Genomic DNA, 23,154 nt, shown 5'->3' with positions numbered 1-23,154 from the left:
AAGAGGTGGTCAAATTTATTTGCAGTTTAAGTAGTTTAAATCATGACATGCAGTCTGTTCTTTGGAAGTGTTGAAAGAGAAACCACAGACCAAAAATGTTTCAAAGCTAACGTGTGAATCATAGCCTCAGAACTCTACCTCCATAGAACTCTGAGCTCCAGAAATGTATTGGATTGTTTTCACATACATCTGGGACTGAGCATGTAAAAGAAGTTTTCATCAGATATTTCATTCTGGTTTTTAAAAATCAGAGATTCATAAAGGAGTTTGCATGTACCTCCCATACATGCGTAGGTTTTCTCCGGCTTCCTCCCACCATCCAAAAACATGCTTCATAGGTTAATTGGTCACTCTGAATTGTCCATAGTGTGAATGTGAGTGTGCATGGCTGTGTGATTGTGGCCCTGCGACAGACTGGTGACCTGTCCAGGGTGTCCCCAGCCTTCGCCCACAAGTGGCGAAGGTCCGTTAGCCCCGTGACCTCAAAGGGGACATAACAGATTAGAAGATGAATGACTTAATGAATGATACATTCATAAAGTCATGTTAAGTGCCACTGCAGATAAAACCTTGACTTGACATTTTCTCTGGATTGCATGCATCTAGACTAATGTTGTTGCACCAGCTTATTTTAATGTCCAAAGAACTAATGAGATTTTACTTAACAAGGTTCTCTTCTAAAGCAGGTCACTTCAAAGTGAATTCCAAAATTAAAATAAACGTTTTTGCAGAACTTGCATTATGAGTCCAGTAAATCAACAGCTTAATGTCCTCATAAATGTGAAGCACGTTTTTTGACCATTAAGAAAATGAGAATTAGAAAATGGAATGTTTCCACCGAAAATCTTTGATCCTGTTTTAGTTCCGAAAAGGCAATGAAGTTATTGTGTGTCGTTAATTTAAAACAGGTAATTAAACTGTTGACAAACAAAGCTATTGACAAAAAATAAAGTCTATGAGAGGTCAAGTCACCTGAAAAAGTAAAAGCAGTACTATTATTATTATTATTATTTGAAGTTTTTACTTTATTTTGAAATCCTGTGATTAAATAAATAATAAAAATATACTTAAGCCAAAATCAAAAAATGAACCTGTGTTGCTTACAGCTCTCACCCCCCCAACCTAACATTACCAGTGCAATAACTATGGGGAGTTTTGATCCAGATACCAGCTCAGACGAGGAAAACAAAGATAGACATCTTCTATTTGTTAACAAGATCAGAATGGAGTGTAGCAGGGACCTTGTGGCCTACCCAGTGCAGTTTTAATGTAACAAATATGCTCTTTTTCAAACTGCATATTTCATCTGCTCTTGATTGACTACGGTTTGAGTAAAGAAATACTCAGAAAAGCTATTTTGAACTAAATTTACTGTATATATGTCCTCCATTTATAGAAATACGCCTCAAGAACATGTAAAAAAACTGTATTTTCATTGGAGTGGGTCTTTTAAATAAAAAAGGTGGAAATCTAACTTATGATATAAAGTATATAGACGCCCACATTTCATACATTTCGAATCAAAATTTTCTTGAAGCAAAAAAACCCTTAAAGAAAGGTTCCAAAACTGCCCAGAGTGTCTTTTGGCAGACTGTAAAAGCCCCATGCCTGTTTCATAGGGCTGATTACAGATGTAAACTGTCACGCACACGGAAAGTTAAAGCAGCAGCCATGAATGTGGTTACCTAAAGCAGGAGGCTCCCCGCCTCGGCAGACAGCGAAACCAAGGGCATCCACAGGCCTGAACCTTTTATGGCAGACTGTGATTAACATGCGGATGGACAACTGCAGGCTTCCTAAAGCAGTCGCCGGCGCATCACGTAGACTTTATGGAATGCAAGAACGTCCGAAACAGGATAAGTGGTTGCAGTGTTTAGGAACGTGTGGTTTCTGGCAACTGCCAGCGGCAGCTTTCACCTTGGTTCAATGAATGTGCTGGGGTCTGGCAAGTTTATAATGCTGTACCTAAAGGAATTTGAATGCATTTCCTGAATTTCACCATTCACACGGACGTGAGTTTACATGTTAAATAGAAAGATATGAGACAATGTCAAGGAAGCATGCAATCTGAAAAATATCTGATTGTCTAATCGGATTTTATTTCAGATGAAAAAAATCATCTGAAAGAAAGAAATGCTAATAATTTTATTTATGATTTCATAACCACCCAGAAACGGACTGGCAACCTGTTCAGGGTATACCCCACCTCCACCCAACAGTTGCTGGGTAGGCCTCAGCAATCAGTGGATGGATGGATGGATGGATGGGTGGGGGGAGGGAGGGAGGGATGGATTTCATAACCTGAATGTTTTAAAAACTTACAAATTTAGCAGAAATGAAAAAGGTGTAAATATGTTCTAAATATCTTAAAAAAGGTATTGGTTCATTGAGTTTCCATGTGTTGCAGGTTAAGACGGTTGTTATTCTTAGAACCCAAATTCTTGCAACAAATTAAAAAAAAAAATCAGAATCAAAATCAGAATTCCGCGCGCCGGTTTAGCTCGTGCTGGTTTGCGGCGCCTTCCATCTGTGAAAACCAGGGTTCGACTCCGGGCTGCTCCCTGTTCCCTTCCCTACCTCTGTGCCGGTCCCAAGCCCGGTTGCTTTGAGAAGGTTGCGTCAGGAAGGGCATCCGGCGTAAAACATTGCCAAGTTTACCGTGCGACTCGTTCGCTGTGGCAACCCCTGATGGGAAAAGCCAAAAGGGAAACAAGTCTTTTATTTTTTAATGCCTAGCTTGCCGTGCTGGAAACTCTAACATTGATTTTCTTTTTTGTTTGTTAATAACTAAATGATACCAATCTGTGTTGTTGATGTTTGACAGCCGAAAAATGCGGGGAAGCAAAACAACTTTTGCAACTAATACGGAACATCAGAACTGAAACATGGTGATGCAATCATGTGCACAATTTGTAAAAAAAATAACAGTAGTCCAAACTGTCTTTTCAGGTAATGGCATGACTTCCAAAGACGTTCACCACTCTTGAGTCTCATACTATTTTAACTATGGGCTTGGAAACATGCATAGGAGCCACAGCTTCTGATTAAAAGTCTATGTAAACACACGTATATGCACATTTTAGGCTTTTACATTCTAAACTTTTGCTATCACGTATGGCAACTCAAGTTTTGTTTTTGTGCGCAGAAATCGCATGTCAATAAAAAGAATAGGCGTCAAAAGTTAAAGTTTGGTAGTGATGTATGAATCCTTTGATCAACCATTTGAAAATTCATCATGAAGGAGAAATTATTTTAATTAATTATGCGTTTTTTGCCCGGCTGGAATTATACAACACCAAGTCTTTCATATATCAGAATGGTGTTGTTCACCTTTTGGCATCAGCTTTCACTGATTTATGGAGGTGGTTAGGCAGAGATTAATTATCCCAGATGCCCTTCCTGACACAAGCCTGAATTTTATCCAGGCTGGGGGCCGGCACAGGGAGATTCAGATTCGGGCCACTTGTGGCTACATAGTTAAGGCCCGTACACACCGGGACGAATATTCGCCAGGCGTTATTCGCCAGCGTTTTTGGCCACGTTTTTTGTGTTCACACCCAGGCGATTTTCGCTGACGATGAGCCGAGCGAACATGCAATTTCATTCCCTGACATTAGATGGCGCTTAATGTAAACAGAAATACTCCTGTACACGAGGTGGCGCTGCGCAACTTCACGCTTCTTAAAGTCGCTTTTCCCTCAGAAGAAGAGAGCAAGTATTTACGCGCTTGTCAGAATAATACAAAGAAAACATGAATATTTCAAGCACCAGTAGCTCCAACTGGTGCTTGGTTCGGGGATATTTTAGAATGTCCGTCATTATTTCTTTGAGGCAGTGTAGACGCTACTTGGCGTCTATCTTCTTCGCTGGTATGTGTGCTCAGCAAGGCAGTTTTGTGTTTGAGCGCCCCGAAGTTGTGTTTTACTGTAACTTCAGAAACTCCAGACACGTTGGCAAAAGCGCCATTCTCATTGGTCGAATAGATTTCGAGCGAGGCGTCAAAAAAAAAAAAACGAACCCGAGGCGTTTTTTTTTTTGACGCGTGGCGTTTTTTCGCGTCAGTGTGCACACTCTCATTGGTGCCCTTTGTTTAGTCATAAGGCGTTAAACGTCGGCGAAAATCACCGGCGAAAAATTCATCCCGGTGTGAATGGGCCTTTAGGCAGTAGCTTGTTGGGTCTTGCCCAAGGACCCGTACTGGATGTAGTTCATTACACCCCCTGGGAATTGAACCCTGGTCTCCTATGTGCGAGTCCGGCGCAAAACCAACGGGTACATCCAGTCTTTCATGTATTGGAATAGAGCTGTGAAAGAAAATACCTGAAGCAAGTCTCAAGAGATTTGCACCACTTTGACTTTTTGCACCAAGACTCTTCCAACTGTGATTACATGCACTAGTATCGGGTAGCAACACACGTGAGTGAAGATCATATGTTAACAGCGTGTTCAAGAACCCAAGTTCAGGGCGTTTTTTGAATGTGCCACCCATGCCCAGTGTGTATGTAGCCTCAGTATCCATGCTGAAATAGACCTATTGATCACATGAACTTCAGTAGGAACTCTTCTTCTCATGCACCACAGAAGCATGCATACTAACTTGTAAACTCTGGCGTTGTAGCGCTTTTCCCCGGGGAAGCCAAACATGCCGCAGATGACTCTGCTATTGAACTGGGTCCACTCTGTGTCACAGATCTGCTTCCACTTGCCACCATCCTTCACCTCTACATAACCTTCAGTCACAGGGATCCGCTTGCGGTATGAAGAAAGGATGGCTCGTATACGGACGTCCTCCACACGAATGTCAAGGTTCTGTGGAAATTATCGACAGAATGACACAAGGAAAATTTGAGATTAAAAGGACAGGAAAAATGACATGATGTAAAATGATTCTTTTCCTTAAGTTTGAAGCATCTGAAGCCACTTAATTATCAAGTAAAATGAAAGAAACAAATATTTTATGTTGAAGAATAATTCACACAATTTTTGGCTTTTTTGTTTACACTGTTGATTTCATGTTGGGAAGAGGCAAAAAGCTGTAGACAGCTTACAAAAAGAAAGTACTTGAATGCAGCAGTAACTCATAAGTTTTCACCTTATCTTCTTCTCACATTTGTGTCAAAATATAACCTGCAGCAAACTGCTTTACAACATACCTGCTGTGCAAACTGTTTAGGACAAAACCAAGTGAACCTGTCACACATTGACTCTAAATGAGAACTGGACTTCTGGAACTGGAGAACTGGAAGTCTTCAATGTGCAATATTAACAGTTCCCATGTGCAATATAGTTATAGATCCAGAAAATTATGTAGGTATGTACATGTGTAGATTTCCACAGTTACAGAAATTATTTACTGTTCTTTTATAAAAGTATATTACTTATTTATATTGTTTGAACAGCTGGAGAGCACCAGATTTTCGTTGTCACAAGTCTCTTGTGTAACAATCATAATAAAGGATTTCTGATTCTGACTGAGTGACTACGGTGGCCGACAGTGCATACAAAAGAAAAAACGCAACGGCATTATCCGAAGCACAACGAAATTGCCCACAACACAACGACATAACCATAGCAATGGCATAAACCGCAGCCCAACTGAAATGAGGACTTTTTTTTCCTACCGGCAGAAGAAAAAAATCAGCTTCAAACTATTCGGTGCGAAGGAGTTATAGAATTCTGAGAAAAAAGTCAGAATTTTCTATGGCTTTTTTTTTCTTTCTCCATGGCCCTAATCCTCTTCCGTAAGCATATGTACGGAAAAAAACTCGTAATTTTACGAAATTACAGTGGAGGTGAGCATACAGCGCAGCAGGTGAACGCCGCGCAGCAGCAGAACAGACAGACTAAACTTAGTCGAACAGGTGATCTGAATTTTTATTGATAACGTTCCAAATGTTTGGATGGTCATTTATTTGATTTATGATTTATTAAAGTTTAATTTATTGATGGTTGGTTTGCAGGATCCCTGCAGCCCGATGAAGCCATCGGTGTCCCTGCAGCTTTCCACTTAAATCCTTTCTTCCTCCACCAAAAACAAGATCTCTACGTTTGTGTGACGCTTCCGTCCAAGGAGGAGAACTTTTTGGCATTTTCAACCTTCTAATGCTAATATAACAGACTATTTTCATTCCTCTTTATTGTTTTATGCTGAAACGGGACGTTTCCTCTGGAGGAGTGGGCGTATGTAACACTGTTTACTTCCACATTGGTGTTCGGATGACAGGTTCATGACGTAAGGTGACAAATAAACTTCAGGGTGTATGTATGCAAAGGAAAATAAAGGCTGCAGAGCTCCTCTACACCCAAACGTGTCTCTGAGCCCCTTATTTCACAAATGAAACTCCGCTTTACTGACACCGAACCCCGGAAAGCCAGCTCCACTGATAATAATCTGATTTTGAGTTTCCAAAAGGTTCCGAATCTCTGTTTTTAAACCTATCCGGAAATAAAGCTTCACAAAAGGCTCCACATATTTCATCTTCTAGCTAGGCTCCGATAAACGGAAAACTTTGGTGTTTTTTCCTCGTTACTCTAGGACTTTTTTCTCGTAAGTTTACGACTTAAAAGTCGTAATTTAAAAAAAAAAGACAAAGAGCGTTAGATGCAGATGTCACTTTGTGCAGAGCTGGGTAAATTCATATTTTTAGACAAACGTATATTTGTAAGAAATTACGTTATCTAGTAAGAAAACACCCTAATCTTGTCCAAATATCACGTAGCTCTCAGGAGCACCGAATAGTTTGAAACTGAATTGTTTTTTTTCCGCCGGTAGGAAAAAAAAGTCCTCACTTCCGTTGTGCTGAGGTTAATGCTAATGCTGCGGTTGTGTGGTTGTGTTGCGGGTAATTTCGTTGTGCTTCAGGTAATGCTGCTGTTGCGCTTTTACTCTGTCATTCTTTTGGTCAGAATGACCATTCTGGCTCTAATATCATGTTTAACATGTTTTCAGTAATTCAAATTTTTCTTTTTTCATAATAGTATTTCTGCAGTGCGCATTATTTAAGTTATAAACGGAGCAATTAGAAATAAATATGTGGTCTCACGTCAAATGTCAAATGTTCAAAACGTTTGATTGACAGATTCTCCAAGCCCACTTTCAATTTGTAGGGGTGTGGCCTTTCAATAAGCTCACCCCTGATTGGCGACAGTGGTTTCCATTTAAATATTTAGTCAACCGCCTCAGATCAATCACTGCCTACTGATGTTGTCTGTCTCCAACATGGCGACATTTGTCTCACAAAAAATGGCTGAATTAACTAAATTTGATTGGTTCTATGGATGACATCACACTAACTTGGTCCAGGTCTCATATACAGTCAAAGCTGTCACATACAGTAGCTTAGGCAGAGTGGCTCTGCTGAGTACAGGGACAGAAAGGGGCAACAACCAGTCCCATTTTAAGTAGCTACATGCTTTTGTTACAATTTCAGTCAACAAATCTGAACTGATGTTAATCAGATCAGAGATAGATATAATATATATATATATATATATATATATATATATATGAAAAAAAAAAACGCCCCTCTCACCCTCCGCGGGTGGTTTCTCCTCCAAGCTCGGGTCCTCTACCAGAGGCCTGGGAGCTTGAGGGTCCTGCTCAGTATCTTAGCTGTTCCTAGCACTGCGCTTTTCTGGACTGAGAGGTCTGAGGTCTTTCCAGGTATCTGTTGTAGCCACTCCTCCAGCTTGGGGGTTACTGCCATGAGTGCTCCAATTACCACAGGCACCACTGTCACCTTCACTTTCCAGACTTTCTCCAGTTCTTCTCTGAGTCCCTGGTATTTCTCCAGTTTCTCATGTTCCTTCTTCCTGATGTTTCCATCGCTTGGCACTGCCACATCCACCACAACGGCTTTCCTCTGTTACAATGGCTTTCCTCTGTTTATATATATATATAAAACTTTGATTGATTTGTTTTATATTGTTTAATATTTAATCTTTTTCAACAAACGGATTCATGAAAGTATTGTCTCATGTGCAGCCAAATAAACCCTGAAACATGAAATGAAGAGTCATTTTTCTCAGCTGCCATTTGCCTCCAGAGAATCCAAGACGCCGCTTCGCAGAGTGAAATCTACAAATCATCCTCTTTCATGTCCTATTTGGGATTCTTGCTAAGATAACCACACTAATGGTTCTTTCCTGTTATAACTGCACGTGACTTGCTTGCAGGCAAGAGATATGCACATGGCATTGGCAAAAGCTACAATTAACTTTTTTTTCAACAAACAAGTGCCAGCACATGAGTCAAAACTTACAAAATGTTCTCAGTCGTTTTTCTTTTCTTTTTTTGAGTTCACTCTGAGGTCAGTCTGAGACATCTGAGTTGTCCCCATCTCAAACGAATCATATCCTTGATCTCTTCTCTTTAGTTTTCCCTGATGAATTTCCTGTTAGAGGCTCAGAAACTTCACATGCGTGCACGCAGACAAAGGAGTAATGGCAGGCACATTGGGGGAGGGAGGGTAGTGTTTCTAACATGTGTGGGTTGATTCAATGGACTCCAGGGAACGAGCTCTTTGAGAAGCCTGTTCTTGCCTGAGAGGAACACTGCCACAGATGGAAAAAGTGTTGGTGAGATAACTTTAGCAGGAAAAGTGAAATCATTGCAGCACAAATCTGACTAGACAAGTCTACTTTGTACTGAACAGTTATATACTTGTTCCTGAAAGAACAGTTTTCTATTTAAGTTGTTTTTCAACATAGAACAGGTCTACTCTGACTGGAAAAAACAATGAAAGAAAAAGGCTACCGTCACATATCCCAAAATGCCACAGGACCGAGCCGAAAATGCAAGTTTTTACGCAAATTCAGCAGGTGGCTGCGCAGTGACGAGCGGGAGACTGGAAGGCACGGGTTTCTGATAGGTGGGTCTCCAAGGGTCCCCAAAACTGTCTGATGATCGGCCGATTTGAGACTGCCATCCTCCAGCCCCCCCCCCGCCCCTGTGCTCCCATCCCATTGCTACCTTTAGAAATCGTATGGTAGCAGCGCAGACACTCGGCAAGGGCTGTTGACATGGACCGGGGGCCTGGCAATGATCGGAGGTCAATCTGGCCATCCAAATGGGGAGACGGCATTGATGCTGCACAAAACTCATCATAGCGTTGATAGCACCACAGCGACTCCGAGACCTGCGTATTGAGGGATTGTGATTGATGCTAAGAAGGATACGAAGAAGACATTGTGCTTGCTGCACTACTCATAGAAGAAGAGGAAGCAGAAGTCGGGTAAAGAAAAAGTTGTTTATTGGGTGGTTGCAGTGCAGAGTGGTGAAGAATGGCCCACCTCTTGCACTTGCATAGCTTTGTTATGTAGACAAAGGCTGTCGGCGCTGAGACGAGGGATTTCGGGCACAGGAGTTGAGATCGGCTGAGTAATAAGTGTTAGCAATGACACCCGGCTGGGTGCAGTTGGTTGCGGGTTCATTGGGTGAGTCTGGCTCTGTCCAGTTCCGCAGCGTTTAGGTGCTTCATGGCACTGGACGACCGGCGGCCGATGGCACTTTATATGGACGGCCGCTAACTAGAGACATTTACACATCGTCCAAACAGAGCTGCTGCCGGCCGGTGATCCGGCTGCCACCGCCCTGTGGTCGCCCAGCTGTAGCCTGATTTCTTATTCCTGACTGACGCGTGCTGTCTATGTTCATGACCCCGCCAACGACTTTCAAAAAATCGGCAGTGGTGTTAAAAGATATAAACATCTGGATTCAAAAACAACATCTCAAGGAGCCTGCGATTAGCTGAAGTGATGTTTGCTGCTAACAATCCATTGAGTTCTGCTTATCGGATCATTATTAGGTGGTGGGGATGGGAATAAACAAGCTAATCCTTTATCATCCAACAGCATGTGGTCAGAATGTTTTGCTAAATAAATGTAATTTTATTTCATTTTGAAAAAAGACTGTTTTGATTCCTACCCCTCATTCAGCAATGATGTAAAGACATTTGCCAACAAAGAACATATGGTTCCAATAGGATTTTTAAACACTCACAGCCTGCTGTTAATCGCCTTCGTCTGCAGCTGAATACAAAAGCTCTGGCTTTACAAAGAGTGTGGGGTTTCGCTGCAGCTCCTATGACACTTCACACGTTTCCAGTCTCATTTTTGTCTGTGCAAATCTCAGCAAACCCCGTTTCCTTTGTCAAAAGCTAATCCTCTGCAATATAAAACAGGATTTTGAATTAATGAAGTTAGTCTGTGTTAACACAGTGCAGACAACATTTCCTCACAGTGTACACTTCCTTCTTCAGGTCATTAAAAGACCCCCTTGATTACAGATTAAAAACAGATGTTTCTCAAAGCCTCGACAGCTGAGCTGGAGCTTAACTCACGAAGGCAGCCTGACTTTTCTGTACTATGAGGGAACACTAAAAGGCTTCTTAAAAAAAATGCAGGGACCTGGAGCACTTTATACAGGCCTATGGATTAATTCTGGGAGTGCTTACTGATCTCAAAGCAATTTTGAGAGAAACTGTGTCCTTGTCAACTGTTTAGTTATGTGCTATCGTAAATAAGCCTTCGTGGCTAACATGTAGCAGTTATCTAGTTGGTGTGTTTTTCTTACGTGTTACTAACAAGTTTGGGAGATAGCGTTGTCACTGTAATGTTTGTTTTATTGGTATCAGTTTTATTTTATTTTTTTTGTACATTACAAACTAGACTGAAAGTTTCAGGTGTTGTGAAAACACCAATGTGGCTAACGTGTAGCGTTTTACAAACAAGTTCTAGAGATACCATAAACACAGTTCGTAACGTCTGACTGACTGACTGACTGACTGACTGACTGACAGGCTTATCTTGCTATCATCTCACTTAATTGACCTTATATATGACGTTAGTCTGAAAATAGACTCTGGTATTCCCCACAGTGCAGAAAATTCGACAACCCCACATTGCTACTGGTGGTTACAGGTTTGTGGCTGTGCTCGCAACAGTGTGTGTCCGTGGGTGTATTATGCCCTAATCAAAGTAGAAAGGCTCTATACAATATAAGACCATTTACTATCTATAGCTGAAAATCTAATTTTCATTGTGTTTTACCGTTCTGAACCATAAGAGAAACAGTTATCCTGATATGAGTATAAAAAATATAAATATACATATGTTTACCAAGCACTGGGGTCACGCGAAGGTTTTAAAGTCCCTCTCCGATAATCTTTAATCTATTGTAAAAGCGTTTCCAGAGTTTTTTTTTTAATTATGGTTGTTTTTAGGCTAACTCAAAAAAGTAGATTTCAGTAGAAATGCACTTCTTAGCTGGTGGCGGACTGTTGTGAAGTAATGAGCCTGCCTTTCATTTCCCATCATTCCTTTTTTTACATTCTCTCCCACCTGCTAACAGCCCATCACAACCCCAAGTTAACATTAGCGTCCATGTTACATCCACCGTTTTTTTCTATTAAAGCCTCTATCACAAACAGGGGTGGCGAACAAGTGTGACACAAAGAGCCGAAATTTTTTACTGTGAAAGTCAAAGAGCCACACCACGTACTGACCTGCCAGACATACACACACAAACACGCAATTAAAGCCATATTATTTCCCATAACACACTCCTCTCCTTACAGTACAACAGCACTGGATTAAACGGTGCAGGTTCAGTTATGGGTGTTTTTTTCTGTATTTAACTTTAACACATACCGGTAAAACATGCATGCTGGTGTGTGTTTTAAAAAGGCAGCGAGCGCAAAACTGAGTTGGTTGTGATTTATTTTTCATTTTTTCAGTCATCAATCAGCATCCAGAAAACCACCAAAGTCCTCATCATCTGCATCTGAAATGAACAGCTGGGCTACATTTCAAACACGGCAGCTTCCCCTTTCGTCATCGTCAGAGTCCGTCTCCTTGCCGTGCGGCTCCAAAGAACGGTGAAAGCAGACGCGTCATCCCAGCTTTAGTTCTACAGTCCAAAAGTGTGCTGCTTCCAAGTAAAAGGAGCGGAGGATGGACAGCTTTTCAGTGTCATCTGCTGGAAGTTGCTGCGCTCGAGTCGATCTTCCAACGCAGGCAACCTCGCCTTGTTTCTGCGGAAACTCAGCTGCCGCTGCGTCTTCTTATCTTGTGAACCATGGATTCATTATTTTAAATTCTCTGGGAGCATCAGTTCGCTGAAGTTAGAAATATCTTCACAGATTCAGACTTCCGGCTTCAATAACTCTTCTGCTAAACGTTCAAATGTGTCAGCAAGTATCTCAATCATTTTGTATTAACACAGAGAGTGAACTACAAATCCATTTCTAAAGACAAAAGAACGTTTTTTTGCCTTTTAACCAGAATCGTTCGTTTAAAATGTGGGGTCGCTCGGCTTGAATTGCGCCTGCGCGGTTGTAAGGTTCGCTCACTCAGTTCCTGAATACGCCCGCTTGTTTGTGTTGTGTTGTGTTTACGCCCTTTCACTTTATGGCAGAGATGAAACACCATAGAAAAATGCTGCAAGTACATGTTAAAAACACCAAAAACATAATTGTTTTTTCATGGAGTGGGTCTTTAAATGTGCACCAAAAAAACCAATTCACACTGAGACGTGACTCACATACATAACAACTCACACTGACAGTCCAGCTGTGTGGGGACTTTTTCCCGCTGTCCACCCAAAGAAAACAAACTCCACTAAAGTATGAATTCATGAATAAGGGTAGAACTAACTTTGAATCCTTTTGCTTTGAAAACCAGCAGTGGGCTATCTCGAATCCTGAGTTAAACTATTTTGGCTAAACATCTGCTGAGGTGCGAGTCCTTCTTTAGTTTGGGAAATGTCTTAAAATGAAGAAACTCTAATCCTTTTCAGACTGTGAGGGGATGACAAGACTGACTATACTGACAGGATTGTTTGACCTTAAGGTCTTGAAGAAAAACATCAAGGGACAAGGATATATGAGCTTTGTATTGGGGAAATTAATTAATGACTTCTGGTACAACTACTACAAGCTAACACACACACACACACACACACACACACACACACACACACACACACACATATATATATATATATATATATATATATATATATAAAATGCAGAAATGCAGACATAAAGGCTGCTTCTCATAGCAAGATGCAGAATTGACTCTTGGTTTGTGCGGTGTATCCCAATTACACAATAATCATACACTGTCATGTAAAATTGTCCAAATCTCAAGCTAATCTAAGCTATAAAAGGTGTTGATTTTCTGTAAATTTGACCAAAAAAAAGCCAAACGCCCATTACGCGTGCCGAGGTTTATGTTTCACCCCCTTCTGAGCTCACTCTCTGGGTATTTCTTTTGCAGTTCCTTTAGTTAAACCACTGTTCTCTTTTCCGTCAGATGATGGATCATCTACTTAGTACCTACTAATCATTCCGTAACACAAACCCTAATGTTTGCCATTATAACACCACAGATGGTAAGAGCTGGCTTCAGTGCCGGGCCTCCAGCTGGGTGTGTTTTACATGCTGTGGGTTCATGTGACTTCTCTAAGTGAATGAAAAAGCCGAGTAAATGTTTTTTTTCTCTTTGTGATCTAAGGCTGTCTCCAGACGTCTAGACCTCTCCACCCACAGACTCTGGGGGATCCTTTTTTACCGTTTTGTTCCTGGCATATCTAATCCTACATAGGAATATCTTATGCATTAAAAATTGAGTACCAGTAATTCTTTTCAAATGTATGAAAAATACACAAAAATACACCCATCCCTCTTCAGAACCCGCTTAATCCCTTTGGGGTCACGGGTTGCTGTAGCCAACCCAACCACCATTGGACAAAGGCAGGGTACACCCTGAATAGGTCACCAGTCCATTGCAGTGCTACACAAAATATCATTACACAGTTTACTTAAATAATAAATAAAAGTCTAGAAGTCACTTTGGTCAAAAGAGCTCAGGTCTACAGCACAAAGGCTGCTTTTAAGGGGAGGGGTTTACGGTGCAGTACAGAGATCAGGTAAAGGAGAGTGCACCAAGAACCCACTCCTCCTTTAAAAGATTGGATCTTTGGATCTATGAGAAAACAATATCAAGGTGCTTTCACACCCTGTGCTGCGTAAACTCAATTCAATGTTTAGGACAGAGCACAGCTATAGAAAAGTCAAATAGGACCCGTGCAACAAATAACAAAGAGAGTTTGGTGTTTAAACTTTAACAAATACATGACACAAAAGTATGTCCAAAGGTTTGGTCTGAATTATTTAAAGCAAAGGAACCTACACTATACCATTGGTCAAATATTTGGTGTTGCAATTGTAGACTATTTTAAACAACAGACATGTATAACAGCTAACAGTAGCTGCTCAAGCATAAATCAAGCTTCTTAGAACCACAAATGTAATGACAAGACTGAGGACTGAGGTTCAAACGCTATAGATGCCTAAATATTTGCTCTCACAGCCTTGATGGAACCTTTCTTCTTAGTTTGTAAAGTGTCCCATAGGAGCTCCCTCATGTTTAGATTTTCTTTCCACTCACACAACACTTAATTAAACCAATTTCTCAGCTGAAATTGTAGATAGTTGATAGGGTCTGTAGTTGCATTAGAACAGGCATGTCCAAAGTCTGGACCATGGGTCAAATGTAGCCTGCACTCACATTTCCACCATCCCATAGGCTCCTTTCATAAAATCTATAATTCGATTCAATTTTATCTGTATAGCCCAAATTCACAACAACAGTCGTCTCAATGGGCTTTCGTACAGGTAATGGGATCCTCCCCCAGGATGGACTATACTATGTGACCTCTAGCATTTTCTAAAAACTGCGAGCATGACTGCTTGATTGTGATTGGGTGATTTACGTTTTAAAACATTGAAAACTGGCAACATCCATCTGTGATGCTTTCTAGCTCATTTCTAAAATGTAAACCAAAAAATTAAAAAGAAAAGTTGGCAGTGAGAACCAATACTTCCAGGACAAGTGAAAACTGGAGTATTCGTTTTCAATGAAATATGAAACAACTGTCTGGCTGACATGTCAAGAGACTGTAGCTGGTTTCAATGAGTTCAATATCTAGAGTGACTACCAGACAAAACATCTTAACTACTACAAGCTAGTGAATGTCAAATTGGCAGTCATTTTGGTAAAAGCATAGATGTACGTGTTTTCTATTTGAAGAAATATGCAAAGGCAAGAAAATGTTCATTAAATTGTTCATTTGTATTTATTAAAATAGTCAGACTTAGTGGTTATCCCAAAAACATTTTCACCTCATCAATTCTGGCATCTTTGCAAATAGTTTGGACCCCAACATCAGAAGGAAAAAAAGTCCTGGTATAAGATTTTTCTAAAGGTGCACTGATGAGAAACTGTGTGAAATAAAGCTGGATTCTAAAACCTACAAGGGTTGACACAGTAAAACTCTGAATAGATTACTGGTAATATGACAGTGTGCCTTGAAATTTGGTTTCAATTCAAGTAGAGTGGACAGTTAGTTGCAATACTATGAGAAAATAATTTTGTGTGTTCAGCTCTCATAAGAGAAGTGACAGTTAAAGCATTAACCTCAGTCGGGAGTTTGCTCATAACTTTGGAATGTGTGAGGCCTGCACAGTGTGCAGAGGCACGATGCCTTGGTATTCATGTTCAACTGATCCTGTAAAGTTTTTTCATCAACACCTACGAGTGCAACACCTTTCCTTCAACTCCAGTTTTTGCGGACATTCTTTTACTACAGATAAGAAATTTGCAGTATTTGAATGATTTTGGACTCAAGCTCTTGCATCCAACCAAGACAAAGTAATTGTGTATTATTTTTTTTTAGAGTTAACCCTTGTGCTATCTTAGATGACCCCACCCTTACATTGACATGTTCTCTCTACCATGACAAAGGTGGATAAAGGTGGAAAGATTTCATGTAATCCATCAACACCAGTGAAGATCACAAATCATTGAAGAAAAAAGGTTCAGCGATAAAAATATATAAAAATATATATTAAAAAAATATATATTATAAACTCAACTCTCCAACAACATGACAACCATGACAATTATTCTTCTTTACTTACACAGTCACTTTAACTTTAATCTACATTTTCACCAATTATTTGAATTGGTGAAAATGTAGATTAAAGTTAAAGTTCAGTTCATTTCCTTTAAAAAAACAACAGTGTTAGGTCTGAAATTAAACGCCAACTGCGCAAACCAACAGTAAAAAAAACCCTGCTTTTTTGACTGAGGCTCTATCGTCAGAGCTTTTGCTTGGTTATTGCTTATTTCCTTTTCTTACACATATAGAATTAAACATATGCAAAAGCCATAAAAACAAAGCCAACCTCTATAAATATCAGGGGGCCAAATCAAACTTTTACCACAATAAATGCACCCATTAACACATCTTTAACTTGAAAACATTAGTGTACTAAGAATGGTGAACTTCAGCAAAACAGTCTCCAGTCTCATTAGAGGGATTACTTTCCAGATGCACACAGTTTCTGCTACTCCTATTGCAGCAGCAACCTTATTGGATCAGCGTTGTAATATTATAGACAATATTGCAGCAACATGAAGTAAAAAGACCCTACTATGAGTAAGACATTTTCAAATACAAATCACGATAGGTTAAGAATTGAATAAGAAAACATCTCTTAAGTGTAAAACTAAAAGAGAAGGCAGTAGTTTCAAACTAAGGGTGTATTCAGACAGGAAAAATGATTTGGTCCTCAACCATGCGTTTGATCAGACTGCCGTCAAGTGGCCTTTTCTGTTTTGAATTAAGGCTTGTAACAAAACCATGCAACTAAAGATCTCTTCAATCATTGGTCAGGTATTACGAAGGCGGGGCAAAGCAACTTGATCCACAAATTATGGAAGTCCTGCACTTTGCAGTCCTTGTCGGAACAGTTCACTTATTTAAACTTTATATTTCGCGGACCAATTTTGAACGTCTGTATCAATGTCCCAATGTCTGTATCCTGTTACCAGACCAAGATCCACGTGGGATTATTGGGGTAAACGAACTCTAGTTCACTTTAAGAAAACCCAATGTGTCCAGTCTGAATACACCCTTAGTTATGCTAACAATACTTATAATACCTAATCTGTGTTACTCACTTTACTATTGGACTTTTCTCTATTGGTCTAAAAATTACATTTGTGACATTGTAGATTTGTCAAAGTCATGTGGATCTTTTGTGTTAATTGCTATATTTGCTAAAACTGTAGTTACAACACACTTTAGGTCTGATAAGAATTATTGTCGGAAAAGTTCAATTTAATTCAATTTTGTTTGTATGCCCCAAAATCACAACAATAGTCGTCTCGATGGGCTTCGTAGCGGAAAATAATTCACTTTCTGAATGGAAAAACGTCTATGCAATTTAGAGTCACCAATAAACCTAAGGAGCATGTTTATGGACTGTGGGAGGGAACTGGAATGTCCGGGGATGTAAACAAAAAAACAACAACAACAAAAAAACAAACATTTGACAGAATTTCTATGTTTTATTTATGAATATGCTGTTTTAGCCCAATCAAATAACCTGTGCTTTTCTAGGATAGTTTTTACAGTTGTAGGCGGAACTATTGGCGCAGATTAAGCCCCATCCCACTTCTAATCATCCATCTGTTTACACATTCTCCTGCTTGCTTACAGCCCCTCACAACCCCAATCTAATATTACTGGTGCAACAAAAATGGCAAAAAATAGTGGAGCCATCTAGCCGTGCAGTTTTGAGGCAGATACCAGCTCAGATGAGGAAAGCAAAGATGTACGCATTTCAAGACGTGGGTCTTTAAAAATAAATGTGCTTGAACATTTAGGCAAGTTTACCTCCACGTGGTTGGGAAGCAAGTTCACAAATTTGAAGCCAGGGATCCTCCTGTCGCTGCAGACCACACCCACGTCTTCAGTGTGTTTGCAGTCAGACACTCCAATCCCATTAGAACGGCACAGTGCCAAGGTCTTTTCTGTGCCAGTACATTGGAGATTGTCAAACCAGATGGTTCCTGAAGAATCAAAAGAGAGAAAAATAATTTTTACTATATGATAAACTTGGAAACAGATTTGTTAAATATTAGGATTTACTGGCTCTATATGTAAAAGTTTACACATATGCGTCAATAAAATATTAAATCCAGTAAGTTTCCAGGCTTATTTCGTGCAGACATGACAGAAGAAATACCTTCTCCTTTTCCATATTTTGATGATGGCGACCATGAGACAGCTTCCACATAGCCCAGCTCCCTGCACACCACCTGGGCAGCGTGGATGTTGAAGTCATCATCGCACACCGTCCCCCACTCTCCGTTGTAGTATACCTCCACTCGGCCCTCATTGTGCTTTCTCTTGTCTCCTGCCAACCGGAGTTGAATCCTGGGGGTGTCTGGGTCCAGCACTGGGGGGGTGTACTGTTCCTGCTCTGGGTCAGGGTAGCCCGGCGGGTAGCCATGCAGCTCGTACTGGGCGGGCACCAGCTTTGACAGTACCAACAGGATGACAGTGCAACAGAGTTCTGTCTGCACACTCATTTTGGTTGGAACTGATGAAGACAAAAGGAGAGAAGCCAAACAATATGTATTATTTCTGGAAAAAAAATGGAAGAGAAAAAGCATGGAACAGGACATATTTCACTCACTATGCACACTACGACAATATTTTTTTGAAAATGAGGTCAGCCAGAAGACAAAAACCAGGCAGGAAGCCTACAAAAGACAAACTGCAAGCGGGAATTGAATTGGTCTCATGTTGCATCAAACCCTGGTTGAATAAGATTTTTTATGAGCCGTTTGTGAAGGATTTTTGATGCAAGGATTACCAGACTCTGAAAGTTTTAGACCAGCCAACATAAAATTTAAGGAACTTTTGTTTGCCACAAATAGTTGTTTTATTTTTATAAAGGTTTTATAATGATTATTATTTTACTATTTATAATAAATTGTTAAAAGGAGGAGAAAGTGTTTTAATTTTTGCACTGAATGAAACTTCCACCGCAACGTATCTGACACATTGATTTTCAGTTTTTTGTTGCTGCAAAGTTACTATAAAACTCATTTAACCTTTCTTTTTTACTTTAAAGGCCCGTTCACACCGGGACGAATTTCACGCGTGATTTTCGCCGACGTTTAACGCCTCATGACTAAACAAAGGGCACCAATGAGAGTGTGCACACCGACGCGAAAAAACGCCACGCATCAAAGCGTCAAAAAAAAAACGCCTCGGGTTCGTTTTTTTTTTTTTTTTTGACGCGTCGCATCGAAATCTATTCGACCAATGAGAATGGCGCTTTTGCACACGTGTCTGGAGCTTCTGAAGTTACAGTAAAACACAACTTGGGGGCGCTCAAACACAAAACTGCCTTTCTGAGCACACATACCAGCGAAGAAGATAGACGCCGAGTTGCATCTACACAGCCGCGAAGAAATATTAACGGACATTCTAAAATATCCCCGAACCAAGCACCAGTTGGAGCTACTGGTGCTTGAAATATTCATGTTTTCTTTGTATGATTCTGACAAGCGCGTAAATACTTGCTCTCTTCTTCTGAGGAGTATTTCTGTTTAAATTAAGCGCCATCTAATGTCAGGGAATGAAATTGCATGTTCGCTCGGCTCATCGTCAGCGAAAATCGGCTGGGTGTGAACACAAAAAACGTGGCGAAAAACCCTGGCGAATAACGCCTGGCGAATATTCGTCCCGGTGTGTACGGGCTTCTGTTCATCTTAAATGCCTAGTTTAAAAATAGAATTTAACCTTAAGAAGAGCATCAGTGACAGCAGTTCAATCTACTCTAATGCTACGGACACAGCGCCCTCTGAAACTGTCTCAAGAACAGGCAGACGGCTGGTTCCAAATGCAGCTGGTTTATTAGCTCAGTTTAAAGTCCACAAAACTAAATCAGGGTCAGGCAGGGGTCAATAATGAGCATGGGAGCATCAGAGAGGAAACAAGAATAATCAGGATCCAGACAAGATTCGGGGAAGGTGGCAGGCAAACAAAGTCAGAGACCAAACAGTGTCAGGATATCAGGAGATCAGGTCTGGATAAAACACTGGGTAATGCAGGCAGAGTGGCACAAACAATACTTTGCACTGAGTGAGGCTCAGTACAGTGTTTAAGTGTACTGTGAGTGATTGTAAATGAAAGTCAGGTGTGTGGCATCCAGGAACTGTGCGCTGGGGTTGCTGGGAGATGAAGTGTGTATAGAACTCTGGAGACGGTTCTCGACAGTGACCAGAGAAGGGGAGACAGAGATCTGACTTCTGATAGCAATATACATTTAAGCGAAAACTTCCAAAAAAAGGTCTATGTAAAGGCACGTAGATGTGCGTTTTGGGCTTCTATGTTCATGTGTTGCGACGCAAGTTTGTAAGTCCATTTTTGGGCTCAACGTACAAAAGGAACGGCCATTGAATGTGTGTCAAACTAATTGAATTTCGACCAATCACAGACTAGGATTTGGTGGTGGTGTATGGGTAGTGTCCTTTTCATCCACGGAAGTGCCAACCGTTTGAGAAAAGATGATGAAAGAGAAATTAACAATTGCGGTTTTTGCCCTGATGAAATTCTATGACATCAACTCTTTCACATATTGGAAATAAAGCTGTGAAAGAAAAAGCCTGAAACAAGATTCGCAAGATTTGCACCACTTTGACATTCCGCACCAAGCCTCCTCCAATTGTAAGTACATATGCTAGTAACGGGTAGTGGCAGTCCATTGTGAACACCGTGTGCTAAAAGCGCGTTCAAGAACCCATGTTTGGCACATTCTTGAACGCCCAACACATGCCTGGAGTAAACATAGCTTTAGTTGTTTAATATTCACAATAAGACGAATCATTCACACTGTTTTCTGTGTTTTCGTTTAATTCCAGCCAATCCACATCAATGCTAAAATTTTCACAAAATGTTTCTTAAATAGCTCTGGTATGCGCTCTCGTGCTTAGAATTCGAATTGATTTATTTGAAGCAATCAGAACAAAGAAAAAGATTTAAAAAGACAAACAAAGCAAAAACATGTACAGTATCTACTGATATTTCAAACTTAGGATCATTAGTCATGACATAATCTATAAAATAATTGTGCAATAGCCACAGTCAGGCTGTCATTTAATTATGTTTACCCTGGAAATCTTGATTTAAACAAATGTAACAAAACAAGCAAATGTTTTATTAGGAACAGCATCAACAATAGTTAAAAAAATAAGCCTTTTATTTTGTTTTTGTTTAACGCAAACAGAAATTATTGAGCTTTCAAAAAAATGTATTTAATCAAAAATTTATAATTATAATTTAATAAACTTTTATTGGGTTTTAATGAACTTTATTTGATGGAAAAGGGACAAAAATATGTGATGAGTTTGTACACCTGATGCTTTTTCTTCAGTGTTTGCTTCACAATAGCTACAACCTGGAGTCTTTGTGTCAATCCACTCTTTTTTCATTTAAAAATATGTAATAATTTGTCATCAGTAAGTCTGAGTAAAAAAGTAAAAAAAAGTTTTTTTAAATATATCTCATTGAAGAGGAATTTAAAGAATAAATGATCAGAGAAAACATGGGGTAAACATATTAAACAATCTCCAGGAGCCTGCCGGGCTCTCTCTCACAGGAAAACAATCCCTCCAGGGAGAAGAAAAAAGAGGATCCTTACAAATGAAGCAAGCAAGTAAACAAACTCTTGATATGATCCACTGACACCACAACAGATGTGTGCTTTAGAAATCATACATCTGGCAGCACACAGATGACTCATGAGCTGCAGGGTTTCCATTTTCCTCTATGTAACGTGGCAGCGGTTACACAAGCTGGAATTAGCACACACCTCACAGATTGAACACATGGAATGAAGCACAGAGCCACTGCTAAAAACACTGTTGCCATTAGACTAATGTGCTCAGTATGGAGCGTGCATAAGCTTCGCTCACAGCAGCTCATGATCCCACCTTTGAAGCTGAACGTCTGCTTTATTTGTCAGATTAGAGTCCAGAGAGGTTTGGGGCTGGAGGTATGCAGCTTCTAGCATCTAAATCACAGATTACATCCAGGATGTTGTGGATCCCCTGCTCTCAACACCGACTCAGCACCGAAAAGATGATGCCCTCAAACACCGTTTTCACGACAGGCATACGCAAAAGGGGTTAAAAAAAACAATGTTTTTTTTGTAGGAAACATCTTCATTTCAAATGTGTCATTCTTGTGAGGCCCACCTGCTGCTGGAGGCCATGTGTGCATCAGCTTAAAAGGTCAAAATGTCATTTTCAAAGCATGCAAGCTACTCTTGCATTCTAGTGCAGAGATCACTACAAACAGACAAAGGGAAAAGAGAAATCTCAGGTCAGACAGCTGCAACAAACTTCGTTCAATTAATGGAGTAATGTGACAATGGAAAAACAAACATTTGTAAAAGGAAAAAAATCAAACTGCAATTATAGCTGTTTGCTTTAATACATTAAAGCTCAAACACTAAACTATAGATTAATTTACAACTCAAAATTTACAAGAGAAATTCAAAGACATGTCAAGCTCACTAAAAACGTAAAAGCACACTGTACCAGATTAATAAAGTCAGCAGCAGACTGGCATTAAAAAAAGTTTCTCTTTCTGCTTTTAGTCAAAGATGTTTCCAAGCTGCACTTACTGCCTCTGTGGACCTGAAGCCTGAAGTCAGCTGCTCCTTCCTCCACCTCCTTCTAAACTTTCACCATGAGCCAGGGGAAGGAAGGCTGACCCCGCCCACCCTCAGCAGGGGATGGACATGGAAAACCATGTGGGAAAGTTGGGAGCGGAGGAAGAGCAGCTTTGCAGAGTGTTGCATTCAGAGACTGTCGGAAATGTCAGGCTTCACAGCTTAAGAAAGTAAAGTCAAAGGAACTCTCATTAATTAGCTTGGTGAACAGAAGACATCTGAGTACACTAAATGTCAGATAAATAACATTCCTGCTTGTTTTCCAACCCTCAGATTATTGAATGAAACTTTATTTCTAAAGAAATTTACAACATTAACAGGTCGTCAAAGTGCTTTACAAAAAAAGAGAAAAAGAAAATTTAAAATTTAAAGAACAACAGTATAAAATTTGCGTAAAATTACAAAAAACAAGAAAAACTTATAAAATAGAGATAAGAATTCAATAAAATTAGTAAAAGAACATAAGAATACTGAGTATTACATGCCACAATAAAGAGGTACGTTTTTGATTTACATTTAAAACTGTTCGGGTCTGATGTCATGCACAGTTCTG

General features: G+C 40.1%; 1 protein-coding gene across 3 annotated transcripts in view; it reads right to left on the bottom strand.

Annotated features, from left to right (window-relative positions):
- The window catches only part of loxl2b (lysyl oxidase-like 2b), a 37,293-nt gene extending 14,624 nt beyond the window's left edge, over positions 1-22,669 (bottom strand). For 2 of the 3 annotated variants that reach the window (XM_004072780.5, XM_011479580.4), the window contains exons 1-4: positions 22,554-22,669; positions 18,099-18,455; positions 17,747-17,922; positions 4,598-4,809 (exon numbers count right to left, since the gene is read on the bottom strand). In XM_004072780.5, coding sequence (XP_004072828.1) covers positions 4,598-4,809; positions 17,747-17,922; positions 18,099-18,444 — 734 coding nt within the window. In that variant the 5' untranslated portion in view covers positions 18,445-18,455; positions 22,554-22,669. Of the gene's footprint in view, positions 1-4,597; positions 4,810-17,746; positions 17,923-18,098; positions 18,456-22,467 lie in introns of all 3 variants that reach the window. The other variant, XM_011479579.4, reaches the window with a different exon arrangement.
- Between the last annotated feature and the right edge of the window lie 485 nt (positions 22,670-23,154).

This window comes from Oryzias latipes, chromosome 9 (genome assembly GCF_053564925.1).
Source record: "Oryzias latipes strain Hd-rR chromosome 9, Olatipes_Hd-rR_3.1".
Taxonomy (NCBI): Eukaryota; Metazoa; Chordata; class Actinopteri; order Beloniformes; family Adrianichthyidae; genus Oryzias; species Oryzias latipes.
The sequence above is the reverse complement of the archived record's forward strand: the minus strand, read 5'-3'. Positions and strand labels throughout refer to the sequence as shown.